The 17,428-nt window shown below is 37.4% G+C and overlaps 1 protein-coding gene across 1 annotated transcript; it reads right to left on the bottom strand.

Annotated features, from left to right (window-relative positions):
• Positions 1 to 635: 635 nt before the first annotated feature.
• Positions 636 to 12,472, bottom strand: LOC308404148 (VIP36-like protein). Its single transcript, XM_080894044.1, has 8 exons — positions 12,226 to 12,472; positions 10,598 to 10,716; positions 10,195 to 10,312; positions 8,369 to 8,451; positions 6,976 to 7,137; positions 6,707 to 6,821; positions 5,465 to 5,584; positions 636 to 4,794 (listed from the first exon to the last, which is right to left on the bottom strand). Exons 1-8 carry the CDS (start codon positions 12,428 to 12,430, stop codon positions 4,652 to 4,654), a joined length of 1,065 nt encoding a protein of 354 aa, XP_080750170.1. The 5' UTR covers positions 12,431 to 12,472; the 3' UTR covers positions 636 to 4,651.
• Between the last annotated feature and the right edge of the window lie 4,956 nt (positions 12,473 to 17,428).

Genomic DNA, 17,428 nt, shown 5'->3' with positions numbered 1-17,428 from the left:
TGGGCAGCACATTAAACATTTTATAAGTGGTCAGAAACTTGTAAATAACTTATGAAAGAATAAAGTTACGTTGAAACCAAGCACACCATTGTTTTTCTCGTGACATTACCAATAAGTTTGATGCGTCACATGGCCCTCTTCCTATTGAAAAAACAAAAGTTGCATCCAAGATGGCCAACTTCTAAATGGCCACCATGGTCACCACCCATCTTGAGGAGTTTGCCCCCTCAACATATACTAATGTGCCACAAACAGGACTTTAATATCACCAACCATTCCCATTTTATTACGGTGTATCCATATAAATGGCCCATCCTGTAGTTCAATTTCTTGAATACACAAGGCACTGTACATGAAAAACGTTTGCAGAGAAAACTAAAAACACCACCACAACGGAAAAAAATAAACAAACTTTTATTGAAGAAGAATAATCACACACAAACAAGATTTACACACATTTTTCAGACAAGGGTTGAGCTTTCTTTTTCTTTAATTTGATAATAAGCTGAACAGTATTATTAAAAAAATCCCTAAATGGCTGATTTCCCCAGTGACAGCACACGCTGAATGACACAAAAATGAAACACCTACATTGAAAAAAGAAAAAAAAAAACAAAAAAAAACAAATCTGTAGCTTTTTTTTTTTTAAAGGGCTGGAAACTGATTTTAATTAGAGTGAAGTACTGATTGATATTGCTTCAAAAATCTATGAAACTGTCCACAAAGCTCCAATGAACTAAACACTGAAGTGCTTTTTGGGCAAATGTCTTCCTGAATGATTAGTCTGTTATTGAATGGATGAAATGAATTAAGGCTGTCATTATATCAGAGTTTTATTTGTACTATTATTGCTGTGTAAAAAAAAAAAAATCAAATCAAATTAAAAAAAACAAACAAAAATTGATAATTGAAAAAAAAAAAACCTTGCATCAATGCTGGTAGCAAAATTCTTCTATAACTTTATCTAGTGCGTGCTGTTTTTTTGGTAAGCTATTAAACTATTAGCTATTAAAAGTGAAGCTATTAAACTCAAATTACAAGTACATGGAAGTGGTGAGAACCCAAAACTGCACAACAGCAAACAAAGACATGAATTACAATTTTTCTTTTAACAAATATTATAGGCGCATTGCTAATACAATATTAAGATCTCGCTTTTAAATATCCCAATTATCATTCATTCATTGATGCTGTCGTGACCACAAATATTGATATATCTACAGATTTTCCTGATATACTTCTAACAGATTTTAACCATTAAAATTCTTATTATTATAGTCTATTATAGTTTTTATTAGCAATGTCAATATGAATGACATTTTTCTATAAGCATAAAAAAGTAAAATTACAAGTGCATAGAAGTGGTCAGAGACGACCAATTTTTAGGACTTTTATTACCAATATTGATATCAAAATCTAACACCCCAATATATATATATATATATATATATATATATATATATATATCTCCTTTTCCAAGGAACAAAACACAATGAGATTTCCCTAATCTTGGTTTTGAGTAGTTATTTCATTTACACATTTGTGCTACTCCTGAGTATTATCAACTTGTTAAAATCTGTCAGGCTCACAATTATTGATGATATCATGTGATATTGACTGTGCACTTTCTTAATATCACACTTAACATTTTGTGTTTTGCTGTACCCCCCAATATTGATACATTGGCTGGTTGTCTTTATATACTGACTATTCACATTTATCACAATAATGATAATACTGCAAAATCTAAAGAAATTTTGAAATGATTGCATCACTTTGCTCACCGAGTTGTCTCTAATAGTTATTGTCAGTGCATGGTTATTGAATGAATGGCACATCAGTGCTTCTTTAACCAGTGAGGTGTGAGCTCTACATCCATGCTGGAGAGTTTCATGATATTTGAGGTTTTACTGAGTACTCGAGGTTTCTTCATAGACACAATAAAGCTTGACATCATTTTTTGTTTTTCTTCCTCTTGGTTTGAGTGATCAGTTTAATCAAACTCACATGACTACATGATGCAGCATATGGCTGTTAATGTAAGTGTGTACAGAGCAAAACATCAATTGCTACCAAGTTACTGGTTGGTGGAAGAACTAAAAACATCAGTGCTCCACAAAGAGTGACACTGACAAACTGTTCTCAGATAAACTCTTAAATCAGCTTATCATTTCTGAGACCTGTTTGTAACGTCAGAGTGTAGATCAAGCCGTGGAAGTGATGTCAAACAGAAAATAAATGTTGAGCTCAAACTTGCAGAGAGGATCAAAATGAGAGTTTGCCTGTAATGGTCCTAGTGAGGCACTTTATTCAGCACTGGTAACGCAACTATTCTTTTACACATAGCATTGAGCTCACGTATCAGCAATATTTATATAAATATTTTCACTTGTTGAATAAATGCTGGATTGCTGTATAAAGTTATCTCAAATAAAATGACAGTCCAGTTTTTTTTTTTTCTTTAGTGCAGCAAAAAGTATAAAAAGATTCACAGGCTCACTGGTCTTCACAGCAGCTACAAGTCAAATTAGAGTGGTGCTCTCTGCACATCACAGAGCCATGTGCGTGAGGCATTTACAGTGGGTGCATTAACATGAACTGTAGAATCAACCAGGCAAGAAAGTTCCGCACCTGTTTGTTCATTAAATCTACTCTGGAATTAAATCGTTACCATCAGTTGTAATTGTCGTGTATTGTTGGCTGAAGAGAACAAAGAACAACAGTCAAAGATGAACTACTCTCCCACACATTCATTGATGGGCATGCCACATAAGTTGTTGCTCTCGGTGCAGCCACCATACTGTTCAGGTCTTAGCCAGGTCTTATAATGCATGAAGATCTACGGAGAGAGAAGTTCTTCAAATATTAAAAACAGACCTCAGACCTCACTGAACGTTTATATGAGACGAGGCTTAGTGCATCCTAACCTATTTCTATAATATAATGTTTAACATGAATATTTTGATAGTCTACTGTGAACCCTGTTGGAAATATAAATTCAGCTGTCTCGTTTGGGAATCGTCACACAAAACAAGTGCATCTGAATAATGCTACGTAGCTCTAACTATTGTAATTCAGGTATACATTTAAGGGTAGCTGTTGCAGTATGGTACATTAGTGACGCAACTGATAATTTATGACTACTTAACACATCACCAATTGGGAACGAGGCCCTGATTAGGGGATGTTTTTAAGCATAAAGTTCATCTCACAACAAGTAGTCCCTGCTGGCCCAGGGATCAGTAAACTCACAATGGCCTTTGTGGTAGTCACACAAAAAGACAAAACACCTTTAAGTGGCCATATGGCACTTAATTGTGTATTTTCCGACTGCTTGTGAGCAGTTGTTGGCAGTCACTGAAATCGACTGAGGGATGAGTAACCACCAGTCTCCACCAAAAAGTGTGTGTTCCATGACTGGTTGGCAAGTGATTGCCCGAGGTTGCTAGTGTGAAGTTGGTATAATGCTGCTACATTAAAAGACTGTTTGCTAGCAGGTTGGCATGGTCACCAGCAGCTTGTGCCTGGATAACAAATTGCCTACAAACACAAAGTACATGTCAAGCAGAAGTGAACCTGAAGGGTCAACACAAACTAAAAACATTTGCCTTCAAAGTAAAAATTGTGCCTTGCTCTTGTAACCAACACATTTCAAACGGCACAACTTTTACTCTGATTTGTGTTGCATTTTTTTCTTCCCAAAGTTTCACTACAGGTCAGAGAGTAATGATAATGTTAGCATACTCCAACCACAGCGATCAAAAGGTGGTTTTTGGTGCAACTTCTTTGTGATGATTTCACCCAGCAACAGCAGCAACCACTTGCCAACAGGCCCTCTGTAGAGATGTGCTTGATCTATGACGAATCATTTTAAGCTAACTTTTTAAAATGTTAATGGAAGCTAACATTGTCATTCAGAATTTAAAAGTCTGATTAATCATCCGGGACATACCAGTGGCAGAATATGTGCACATATCTATGCCACTCTGCTAGCTACCTACAAAACAGCATTTCTATAGTGGGCAAGCTAACAAACAGGCCCAAGTCCCATCTGATTTGTGAAAGTTGCAGGTAAGTCACAGATATAATGAAAAGTCATAAGGAAAATATTGATGTACAAATAAGCATTTTAAGGGTCACGTATTTAGAAAATAAAATAAACACAGGATTATTAGTAAAGTTAGTGAATTGCCAACAAAAAATTTAAATGACAATGAAAGAAGCGCCCAACTTCGCTACCATGACTTCTACCCACTCTGCGCTGGCTCAGGTCCGCAGAGATACCCCAAACTCCAAAATTGTGTAACATAATGTCAGCAAACTCAGCATCTGATTTAGTGACTCATTCTGTTGTTTTTCTTACTTCCTGCTGGTAGAAACAGTGCCTCAGTTAGTGCAGATAAAAAGTCCCACCGTGCTTCAAGTTTAGATGAACATATTTTTAAAATGATTTTGCTTCACTATAGCAAGCAGAGCTTTATCTCATCAATCTTCCAGAAATCTTAAATATTTTAAACCACAGCTCATGTATTCATTTGTTCTCATAGCTCTATGCTTCAAACCCACTAAAGTTCAGTTTGTTCGATTTGTGTCATTGAGTCTTTGCATGTTTGTTCATTAAAACACATTCTGCGGACTGGCTGATCTTTCCTCAGTAAAAGCGTTTGCGTTTGTTTTCCTTCCAGCGCCCGTAAACTATTAGCCCTACCACTCCCAGCACGACCAGGCCCACGACTGTGAAGAGAAGGGTGAAGAACAGCTGGACTCCACTCATCCCTTCCTCCTCCACTTCCACTGCAAAGTAAAAGCAAAAAATATTAGAAAAAAAAAAATGGCTGAAGTTTCAGCCCTCTGTTCTCCCAGCTGTAAACATGAACAAATAATATCAATTAGATATACTACATGTATGAGATGTGCCCACATACTGGATTCATGTCTGCCAGTATCAGCCTCATCCATTTACTTGAGCCTTTTATCATCATGCGGGAAGCAGTATAGTATAGTATAGTGGCAGACTATACTATACTCATCTGCTCTGTTACATCAACTTTGTGCTCAGCATGCAAAAAATGCTGAGTACAAAACTGTTCAGTTAAATGCAAGTGTACAATCATGCTTCTTTTTTTTTTTTAAGCTTAGAGCTTCACAGATTACACAGAGGGAGACGTGGCAACAATCTAAAAAGACAAGACTTTGTGGGGAAAGAATAAACTTGATTTTGATTTCTTCGCCTTCTGTTTCTCTGCTTAAGCAGTTCAGGAGAATACTGCAGTGGCCACCTCTGCAGTTATGGTGAGCATGAAAACCAGTGGGAGTGCAATGATGCTATTGGTGGTGTAGGGCCTGGTAATACTGGGCCCTCAAGACTTCACACTAGCTGCAACCCCGCCCTGAGTAATGGTGCCGATACGGTGCAGCGCTGAGAAGGATGACTTCAGGTTGATGATGATCGTGCTGCATTTACCTTGAAACTGCTCCATGTTGTCAATTCTGGGGATGGTGACTACTTCCCCTTCTTCCGCTTCCTGTGGAGTCCTCTCGACTGTAAGCTCATACAGCTTCATGGAGATGATGTCATGGTTATCTAGAAGAACACACCCGTAATTAACATCTTAAGCAACAGCTGACTTCATTTTAAAACCTGAGCTGTTAGGAAGTTGATGTTTAACCCTTTAAGACCTACCATAAAACTAAGTCCGCCAGAGCTTATATTATATTTTTACATGCTGTGGAGCCATTTTTGGGAGCATTTCAAGTTGCTATACATCAATACAACCATTATAGCCCATATTTTAATAATATGTATGCATTAAGTGCATAGTAATTACATAAATTACAAAAAAGTGCAACAAACTACAAAAAAAATTGAAAATCGTTTTTGCTTTTTTAACATATATTTCTAGTTAGAGAAATTTAAGAGGCTTATCCCTCAAAACTGTAAATACAAAAAAGTTGCACAAAATAGTTTCCCATCACAGGAAATTTATTTTGAGTGTCTTCATAGTTTTATTTTTGAAATACACCAATTTTTATATACTGCACGAAAAACGAAAATAAACATTATACTGCAAATTTGCAAAAAAGCAGCATATGCATCAAAATTAACTATTTCCAGCAGTGCAATATGAGTCCTAAGCATCCCAGAAACGACACAGAAAGTCATAAAGTCAAAGATAACTTTTAAAAACACCAGTATAGGCTCATGAGGCCCTCATGGTAAAAAAAAAAAACTACATTTCCGCGAAAATGACGTCACTTCCGGTTTCGGGCAGGTAATGGTGGACATGCAAAAGTTCGCACTGACGTCTATTCCAACGTAGGAAGTGTTATGAACAGCTGATCGGATCGGCAAAGCATGTTTCTGGAATATTATGTTTTTGTTGCTGCAAGCGCTTTTTATGCAGTTTTTGCAAAGCTATATGTGGAAGGAAACTGTGACCTAGGACAAGCTGATGGCATAAGATGTAAGTACAACTCCTCCGGTTTCATATGCAAAAAAAATTATTGCGCTAGCTTACGTGGTTGCAGTGCTACCCAGATTTAAAAATAGTTACGCAAAACAGAGCGTGCCCGCTCTGACCGGCTTTAAAGGGTTAATTCATCTAGTTTGGATGCCATGTTTATAATCCAATCTTTTTATAGATCTTTTTATAGCTTCACTTTGTAATATATCCTGTGGTCAAAGCATTATTCTGAGATTTCATACCTGACAGGTCTCCCGTGGCAGAGGAGGCACCTAAGAAGTAGCCTGTAGGTAGCCGCACTCCTGTAATGTCAGCACATTCTCTCCATTCCTGCTTACCATCAACATCCACCATGAGCTAAGGGCAGAGGAACAAATGGTTTGAATAAACCAATCAACATTCTACTTTTCATGCCTCATTGTACTACTCAGTTTTAATTTCATTACACAAGAATGTCACCTTTAAGGACAAGTGACACCCTGAAACAGGTCCTGCAGATAATGAGCCATACCGTCAGTTGATTTTTGGAGTATCTAACGAGGAAAAAGTTGTCGTAGACCGAGTTGCGTGCCATAGCTGTGCATCCTCCAAGCTCTGTGGACCGACCGTCACGATCGTGGTCATACGACAGGGTGCCATTCCCCAGCATCACAGATATGTAAGGGAATGTCCTCTGTGAAGAAGACAGAGGAGTCACAACTTCATCAGCAGGAACCACAAACACCATTCCACAGGTAGTTCATTTCACAGAGACATGAAACAGCACTACTGAACAGTTTGATGTTATATTGCATAAAGCTTTTCTTAGTAAAGGGGGGGGGGACAAAAACACTGGACACTGGTTAGCCAGAGAAAATTAACTCTAAAATCTGAGCTGTTCACTGTTGTAAGTTGAAATAGTCCAATCCAATTTTATTTATAAAGCACTTTAAAATACCCAGCACAGGAACAAAGTGCTATACAGAAAACAAGTTAAAACAATAGAATAACAGAAAACAGCAAAAATAAATAAATAAAACACATAATACATAAATTAAAACAGCCCTATATTAAAACAAAAACAAGATAAAACAGCATCGAATCACCTAAAAACAACTGAAATAAAAATAAAAACCAACATCTCACGTGGTATCAAAGGCCAGGGTAAAGAGGTGGGTTTTCAAGAGTGACTTAAAAACAGATAAAGAACTGGCCTGTCTAATCTCTAAAGGAAGCTCGTTCCACAGTTTTGGAGATGCTACAGCAAAAGCACGATCTCCTCTAAGTTTATGCCCAGTCCTGGGTACAATCAGGAGCAGCTGATCAGCTGACCTGAGAGAGCGGGTGGGTGTATAAGGCTGTAGCAGCTCAGAGAGATAAGATGGGGCTAGGCCATGGAGAGCTTTAAAAGCAAATAAAAGGATTTTAAAATGAATCCTAAAAGAAATGGGCAGCCAGTGAAGTGAAGCTAAAATAGGGGAAATGTGCTCAAACTTTCGAGTGCCAGTTAAAAGACGAGCTGCGGCATTTTGCACCCCCTGTAGATGACTAATATATGATGCACTGACCCCAATATAAAGTGCATTACAGTAATCCAGTCGAGTCAGCCTGAAAACTGCAGTTCTACTGCTGCTTCACCTTAAAACATTAGCACTACCAGGGTATGAGCATCCTGATGATTAATGTTAATAATTCAAACTTCACCAGGACTGCTACTTGTCTTTTTTCTGGCCAGGTTCGTTGTCAGTCAGTATAAGTTTACATTATTAGCAACAGTACATGTTTGCATGTCAGATTGGCTGAAATTCAGTCATCAAAAAGAAACATTGTGTGTATGTTGTGTGGGTTTCCACATGACAACAAAGTCTTGATTTAAACTCAGGCTTTTAAAAAAAAAACAACAAAAGCTACAGACTGTCACTTACATCATGGGTCTTATCATCATTGGGGTAAGTGTCCACAAATATTCCAAGTCCAGAGAAATGGTTCATGTTGCCAAATACAGGGCCTGCAAACAGAGGTATACCACAGAAATAATAAAGCTGAAACATAGCAATTAATATAATTTGATTTGGGACTAAATTTCAGTCTTAAGTTTTCTCCAACAGAGTTTCTTTGTGTTTTCAGCACTTTGGAGGAAAAAATGTAATCAGACAAACTAGTACATGCAGGAAGTTAATTAAAATAAATAAATAAATAAAAATTTTTCACGTGAAACGATTGTATTATCCTAATCCCACCCAAATGCTCTAAAGCTCACTATCATATCATTGGGGGTGTGGCAACTAGTCCACACACACCGTGATAAAGAGTCACTCGATGATGACAGCTGTCTTTACATGTAGACAGAAACATTTGTACCACAAACTGTGGAAGAATAACTCCATTTGGAAGTTTCCTTTAAAAACTAAGACCAGCGCAGCATAGGTTGTCTTTATTTAAATACAGTAGCAACAAAAATGTAACAAACTTAAAAGCATAAAAAAATAGATGATAATGACTGAATAATTCTCTTTAGCCAGGCGCACAACACACTGCTTAAAAAATTTAATTAAAGGAACACTTAGAAAACACATCAGTTCTCAATGAGGAAAAAAGTTGGATAGCTACACTGACATGGACTGGGTAATGTGATAGAAATGAAAAGCATCAACTTACAGAGGGCTTGATTAAAAAACACCTTGAAAATCAAAGTTTAAAAAAAAAAAAGATGCAGCAGGATAGCGCATTCTGTTGAGATTTCATTGAAGCAACTCAAAATGGTACTTTTCTGGCCCCAACATGCTTGTACACATGTGTGACAACATCAGGGGATGCTCCTAATGAGACAAGAGATTGTGTTCGGGGGATAGGATCTCATCCTAGATCTGGACCAGGGCATAACTGAGGAGGAACCAAGGATCCACTGCACCAGTCTGACAATAGGTCCAAGGATGTTTTGGCACAAAACACAAGTTTTTGGTCTCCACCTGTAAAGCCATTCCTGTTTTGTCTCAGTGATGAGAGAATGAGAGGCACGGTACACCCTGGAAACGTTGCCAATCTGATGCAGGGCTAACACAGAGAGACAGACAACGATTCACACTCACATTCACACCTATGGACAATTTAGAATCACCAGTTAACCTAACCCCACTAACTGCATGTCGACTGTGGGACAAAGTTGGAGTACCTAGAAAGAACCCATGCAAACTCGCACAAAAAGGACTCGGTTAGATGATGGGATTGAACCCAGGACCTTCTGGCTGTCAGGCAACAGTGCTAACCACTGCATTTGCCTGCTGTTAATTTCATTAACACCAAAACCTTTAACCTAACAAATAACCCCTCTGCTAACCAACCGGATCACTATCTCATTAGTTTAATTGGCTTAATGTTCTAAATCTAAAATTGTTTCTTTATTTTTTTTGAGCAGTGTAATACTACAGGTAACTTACCTAATTGGATTAAAAACAAACAATAAAACAAAACAAACAAAAGAAAAGTAACTAAAATGTGTTTTTGAAACAATGAATGAACATGTAAAGTTTTGTAAGCAGTGTTTCCTGCAGCTGAAAATTGAGACTGTTTATTCTGTTTGCTTTCCCTGGTATCACAAGTCACTGTGCACAGGATGTGCTAATAAAATGATATCTTATCATGTGACTGAGAAAAAAAATGACAAGCTCATTAGGATAAACTGTTCACTTTGAGGGCTATTCAATTATAAAATTGCAAATACGATGCTGAAACACATTTAGCATTAACCTACCATTTTTCATGCGATCTCTGGTTAACCATATGGCCAGTCCATCACCATTCAGGTTCTTCTTCCCTTGGCCATGGACTTTAAATTGTACTCTCAGCTCCCAATCTTGCAGAAGCAAAGGCTGAAAAGCAATAGCAATAAAGAAAAGCAGGTTATTCTTACACTCAGCAATGTGTAGCATGCACTTGTCATCAGATATGAGTGACATATCATCCTTTTGAAACAGACTGATTTGTATCATTTATATTTTATTTATAAAATGCTGCATAACATTCATTGTTAAACCAAAGCCATATAAAGTAGGGTTTTTAGTTTAAAGCAGGAAGTGAGGGAAATTGTGGTTTGCTGGGTAAGAATGCATTGCATATTGCAAGCCTGATAATGCAGGCTGTCCCATTTGACTTACAATTCGGCTCCACACAGCTCCCTGCCTGCTCTGCAGGTCTGGGGTTAGCCTCACATGGTCAGGCGTCACCATGGCAGTGCCCATCAGATCCCACTGTGAGGAGCTAGAGAAACCCAAGCCTGCAAAACAACAGTAGTAACACTTCTGCATTCACAGCAAGCCACACCAAAGTTTACCATTGTTTTTCTTAGAAATCTTCTTTTACCATTTACGTTGCGTTTCGTCTTTTGTTGTAACATTCAGTTTATGTATACATTTTATTGACTACAAATATTTCCTTTTCAGTGGCTCCTGTACTGTACTGTTTATTTTTATTACTATAAATCATAGGTGTCAAACTCTGGCCCGCGGGCCAAATTTGTCCCGCAGCCTAATTACATTTGGCCCGTGAAACCATACCAAATTACTATTAGAGCTGGCCTACTGGTATTATACAGCTAATATATATGTTGTTTAGTATTAAGCTTTGCTTGTTCCATATTCAGTTTTTCAGCAAAACGTGTTTGAGTCCATAAGAAAAGATTCATTCTTATATCTGGAGGAATAAATATATTTCAATAAATATTAACGTTAGCCCGCGACTTTGTTCCAGTTTTGAATTTTGGCCCACTGTGTATTTGAGTTTGACACCCCTGCTATAAATCAAGGGTCTTTATTAGAGTATGACTTGAAAAGTTCAAAATAGATATTAGAATACAATAGCCCATTATTTTCATTGTACTTATATAACGATATTGTGGGTTCTTCACCTGACTGTTGTGCAAGAAATATAAATAACAAGACAGATAAAAAACACACTGTATTATATCACACGATAAAATGCCTGTGCAAAGTGGCAGGAGTGTACTGCAAAAGACTTTAATGAAGTGCAATAGTGGCCCAACAGTACAACAACCCTACTAAGGAAGCTTACTCACAGTTTCATTAAATACACTTATTACGTGTGGTCAACTTCAGTACACACAAAACTGCTTCAGTACGTTTAAAAAAAAAAAAAAACTCCCTTATTATTGTTATGACTTTTTAGATTTAGTTTTAATTAACGAAAACTGTTTTTTTTTTTTAAATCGTTCTTTGTTCTGATGTATTCTTTATAAGCCCGACCCCATTTTCTAGTTATCAGTTTTTGTTTCTAATTACTTTGAATTAACTAATATACGCTAATATGAAAAGTGGCCATGAAGGTTACTCAAACTGCTCTTTGTTGAGACAATGAAAAACTAATCTTTCATAATGGAGAGCGTTACGGGCTTAATTTCCTGAATTTTATTGTTGTTTTTTGCTAGAGTTCCTCACCGTAATCAGACAGGTTTGCTCTGCTGATTAAAGCTAACTGTAGGTAGGCTAGTCTTCATTAGCATTATGGACTAGCCAATAGTTAGTGGTGTGTTAACAACAGTTATTATCCCGCTTGCTGTAACGCTACCCACGATCTGTAACGACAGAGAGGCACAAAGTTCTTCTTAGTTAATTATTATCCTCCGCCACACAATTCTATCCAAGAAAAAAATGAATTTAAGCCAAAGCCTACCTTTCGGTGACAAACTGTCTACTGTCAACGTTTATGTTAGTTGCCAATGTTAGCTGACATTGGCGGTAACGTAATTCTAGTTTAACATTAAACTCACCGCGGTACGGCTTCACAAGAGAATATTCCCGCTTCAGAAACTCCTCCATAAAGTCCCCGTCGTCTGCCAGCGACTGGCTCGTCAAGTAACAAATAGTAATAAGTAGCCATGTTAACTCACGGAGGTTCCTAAAGTGAAACACTGAATTTAAAAAACAGAAACTTCTCAGTGGAGCCAGATTTGATTTGGCAACGGAGGAAACCATCTTTACAGCCCGACTACACACATGTCACGTGGTTTCAAGAAAAATGTTCTTCTTCCCTTCTGGGGTTTAGTGGAGACACTCATCCGTGGGGTTGGCATTACTGCCATCTTCTGGATATAGTAGTAGCGTCTGAAAATCATCAAATTCTCCCCAATAGACTAGCTCTCGCGATTTTATAGCAGCATCTATCCGAAAAGAATGGGTTGTGAGATCTTTTTCTTCTTTGATCATCCTCGTCTGTCTCATCCTATCCCTTACAGACTCTCCTGTCACACCAACCATCTGCATGCCCTCCTCTGTGGTCTTCCTTCATTTATGGCAAGACAGATAAGGTGAGAAACATTATTTTAGTCTCTTAATCACACAGAGGCAGTCCACCAAATCATCAAGCGCTTAAAATAGTATTATTCAATACACAAACTAAAAAAAATCACGCTGCCACTCCATAGACCTGTACACAGAGCAAACTGTAATAGCATTGTTTTATTTATTTATTTTTAAATATTTTTTTATATATTTATTTTGAATGCATCCTCATAACTCAACTAGAAACTAGAAAATAACAAAAACATAATCATATAAAAATTATTATAGGAGTAAGTGGGGGATCCACAGTCAACAACAGTACAGCATACTGCTTAGTTATGTGAAATCATCACCAATCAATGTGAGGAAAACACATTATTACAGTAAATGAAATACATAAAGTGATCCATGTCAGTTTACAGCAATATCCAAACTGAATACAGTGTGCTGCTGCACATAGACAGGTAAGATCATTTTCACTTGCTGTCACCTGAATCTGGAGCTGTACAGTAAACAAACACTGAAGCCCAATTCAATAATAATAACACACATCGTCTCCTTGGCTGGCAACTCCCGATATCCCAGCAGACTACTGGACCAGATGGCTAAAACTAGCTAATAATCTCTGATGATTTAAGCTTCATTAGCCAATGCTATTTAGAGAACAAATAAAAATAAGCAGACACTTTATAAGAATAAATATTACATTTGAAGATAATTCTAGAAAATAATACAAAAATGCGCTGTTATTGATACTATTAATAGTTATTTTTAAGGATGCTCTGATAAAATTTGGGGTCACTTGAGCACCCTCAAAAAGGGTCAAAACTCACCTATGTAGCTCCATGTTCAACATCTTTTCTTCAATATATTTCTGCACATGCACAAACCATCTCACACTTGTTTCTCTAACTTTGTCTCCAAACCACTTAACCTCAGATGTCCTTCTGATGAGCTGATTTCTAATCTTCTCCCTCCTGGTCAGTCCTAGCAAAAATCTTCAAACAGTGTACCTGATAATGTTGCAGCTTATACTATAAAGGCGCTGTGGTGGATAGAGGGCTGCTGTTGTATTTAACAGTTTTTCAACATTAGAAAGCATGACTTGATGTTAAATAGGTACCACATTATGTCTAAAATATTTTCTTTTTCTAGACTACTACTCTTTACAGGGTTGTTTGAGTTCATTAAGGCTTGAGGACATTTGTTTATGTGCCACATTATTTCAACTAGGTAGAGGTCTGGATTTGGCTGGGCCATAATAGCACCTTTTTTCTTTTTCAGCCATGGTGTAGAATGGCTGTTTCTCTGTTTGTCTGTTTGGGATTATTTTCCTGTCCTAATTTCAGCTGTCTTCAGCTGCCTGACAGATGGCTTGACTTTTGAATCTAGGATATTTTACTATACCTAGAACTCATGAGAAAGAGCAATTTCAATTAAATTCAGTTTTATTTGTATAGTGCCAAATTCTAACAACAGTCCCCTCAAGGCGCTTTATATTGTAAGGTAGACCCTACATAATACATACAGAGAAAAACACAACAATCATATGACCCCCTATGAGCAAGCACTTTGGCGACAGTGGGAAGGAAAAACTCCCTTTTAACAGGAAGAAACCTCCGGGGCCATCTGCTGCGACCGGTTGGGGTGAGAGAAGGAAAACAGGATAAAGACATGCTGTGGAAGAGAGACAGAGATTAATAACAGGTATGATTCAACGCAGAGAAGGTCTATAAATCATTGGTTATCATTTGGTTTTCCTCACACACAGGATTGCATTAAACAATCTGGTTAAAAAGTCCACTGGCCTTGCTCAAAGACATTTCCACACCTCCACAGGTATGTCATCTGGGCCAGCCGTCTTTCCATTTTTCATCCTTTTCATGGATTCAGTTCCTCACTAAACATCTGTACATTTCACTAACTGTCCTCCATCTGTCCTCTTCTCGCTCTCATTTTCGTCCTCTATCAGCTCATAGAAGATTCTGGATTTCAGTGAGACCCAATGAAGAGAAGCCAACATCAGAGAAATATGCCCTCTCTTTCTGCTTCCTGTCAGAATTATAATGAACAAATTCTATAACATTATCAGTAAGTTTAAATAAAATTTGATATGCTTCTCCTTAAATATAAAAATATAGAATAGAATAGAATATCTAAATAACCTATATAAGTATATAATACAAATGGGAGGAGAGGAGGGGGGTTACTTTCTAATCAAAAACTGTGAAAATGTTTAGTCACTCAGTCGACTCAAGTCAGAAGGAAGCTGCTAGACCTGACAATGAAAGAAGTGAAAGAGAGAGAAGCCTCCAGGCTGGAAAACGTGACAAAATCTCTGCAGAATCAAGGAAGACAGGTTTCTCACAACTAACTGGAAATTCATGAAATACTGGTCACACGACATGCCTGTGTGAATCCATGACTGCAGTCTCAGACCTAAATTATTAGAAATGGTACAAATCAAAATTTAAAAAACCACAATGTTTACTAAAATAAACAAACACACACACACTTAGAGTCTGCCCTCTTAATACCCAAGATAAATGATGACCCACATCTAGCTGCATGTGTGAGCCTGAGTGTGTGTGTGTGTGTGTGTGTGGGGGGGGGGGGGGGGGGGGGGGGGTATAGTTCCCCATAATCTCTGGTGGGAGGTTCTGAGTCAATTGGTAGCAGACAGCGCCATCATCTGGTAACAAAGTTCATCCTCATGCTGAATCCACAAAGGACACAAAGGAAGGAGATAACACATTTGAAGTTGGATTTATTAACACTTGGACAAACAGTGAATGTGATCAGTGTTTAATGTGAAAGAAGAGCACATGGGTTTCTAGTGTATCGACCAACACTACATAGCAACTGCATCCTGAGTGGGATGTATATGAATGTCCATTAATGCCAGTAAGAAGTAACAGTGGTGAGGATTTTGTCATTTATAGTTCTAATGATGATTTAACAGAGTCCCATCAAGTCAATTTTGTTATTAATAAAATCAAAATTATATATTAAAAATGATTTTGTCTTTTTAAACGAATTTTTTAATTTATCTCGAGTTTCACCTTTTAGGTCAAACATTTAACTTTAATATTGTCCAAAATTTAGATTTCTTTTAATTAACAATATTTTTTATCATTCTGTTTTTTCCAATTCAGCCCAAAACATAATTCGGACATTATGCATCTAATGTTTAGAGTCTTAATTTTCTTTTGTTGTAACACAAGTTTGAACTTTAATGCTTGTATTTTAAAGACAATTTTTTGACATCAGCAACATTTATTTCCCTTTATTGTCATGGTCCTGGGTCGCTGACCCAGTGTTTTGAGTTTATTATTATTATTTTCTAGTTTCTTCTGTTTTTGTATTAGTTCTTAAGGTTTGGGTTTTGTGTTTAGTGTTTCTGTTATCCCTACCTGTGTCCTCTCCCGGTGTTCTGTTCGTGTCTCTGAGTTTGTGTTTGGAAAACAGTCTGTGAATTTCCTGTTTTACTTTGAAGGTCTGTGTCTCGTGATGGCCATTAGTTCCAGCTGTGTTCCCCTCTGGTGTGTCATTCCCTCATTGCCTTGTGTGTATTTATAGGGTGTCCTGCCTGTGTTCCTCGTCAGTTCGTCTATGTTATTTTGTGTTTCTCTGTGTCTCTCTGCTCCTCGCCTCATGTCCTCCCTTTGTGTTATGTTTCAGGTCAGCTTACTAGCTTTCCCAGTTCAGTTTACTTTGTAATTTTTTATCACTGCTTTGTGTCAGTCACCCGTCATCAATAAACCTCACTCGCATCACTGCTGTTGTCTGCAACTTGGGTCCTTCCTCTCCAAACACACACACAACTGCTGCCCCAGCAGTGACATTTATTGTACCTAAATTTTCTTTTTCTCTTCATCTATTTATTTATTTTTTTATTTTACTAGCTATAACAGCCTTTGACAGGACAGTAAAGTTGGAATTTAAAGGCTAATGTTTTCAAACTCATTCCATTTTTCTCAAGATTTATTTCGGAGACTCTGTATAAGATGATGCCATAATTAATGGTGAGTTTATATTAAATTAGCCTTTTTAAACTCATAAAAAATATCAAAGTTCTGATCCCTTCATCTAATAAGGTTAGAGTATTACAATTTTATCATGCGTTTTCTCTTTTTTACTTTTAAAACCTGTAACAGCTCCACAACGAATAAGCTCTAAAGAATGAGATTTAATAGCTACTTGAAGTACTTTAGATTAATTTAAGCTCTATTTACACAACTATGCACATCCATACAGCACTTTATTTATCTTCATTAAAGGCTTCATCTAGTGTGCTAGACAGTGCAGCTGCTGTAAAACACTGTGATATTCTGGGGCTGCTTTGCTGCTTCAGGACCTGGACAGCTTTCTGTAATTGATGGAATCTTGAATTCTGCTGTCTAGAAAATCTTGAAGGAGAATATCCTGCCATCAGTTTGTGCCCTGAAACTCAAGCACACTTGGATTATACAGCAGGACAATGATCTGAAACACACCAGCAAGTCTACATCTGAATGTCTGAAAGAAAGCAGGTTTTGGAGTGGCCTAGTCAAAGTACAGACTTAAATTCCAATGAGATTCTTCAGCATGACCCTAAACAGGCTGTCCAAACTCAAACACCCTCCAACGCGCCTGAATTAGAATAGATCTGCAAACTGTGGGGCAAATTTCCTGACTGTGAAGGGAAAGACT

This window comes from Rhamphochromis sp. 'chilingali', assembly GCF_963969265.1.
Source record: "Rhamphochromis sp. 'chilingali' genome assembly, chromosome: 10".
Classification (NCBI taxonomy): domain Eukaryota; kingdom Metazoa; phylum Chordata; class Actinopteri; order Cichliformes; family Cichlidae; genus Rhamphochromis; species Rhamphochromis sp. 'chilingali'.
This window is presented reverse-complemented; position numbering and strand designations above follow the sequence as displayed.

Excerpts from the sequence above, each read along its gene's own strand:
- LOC308404148 (XM_080894044.1), bottom strand. The coding sequence starts at position 12,430 with ATGGTTTCCTCCGTTGCCAAATCAAATCTGGCTCCACTGAGAAGTTTC. Across the intron at positions 10,717-12,225 it reads TCTTGTGAAGCCGTACCGCG|GCTTGGGTTTCTCTAGCTCC; the intron begins GTGAGTTTAATG and ends GTTGTTTTGCAG. Across the intron at positions 4,795-5,464 it reads CAACATGGAGCAGTTTCAAG|TGGAAGTGGAGGAGGAAGGG; the intron begins GTAAATGCAGCA and ends TTTACTTTGCAG.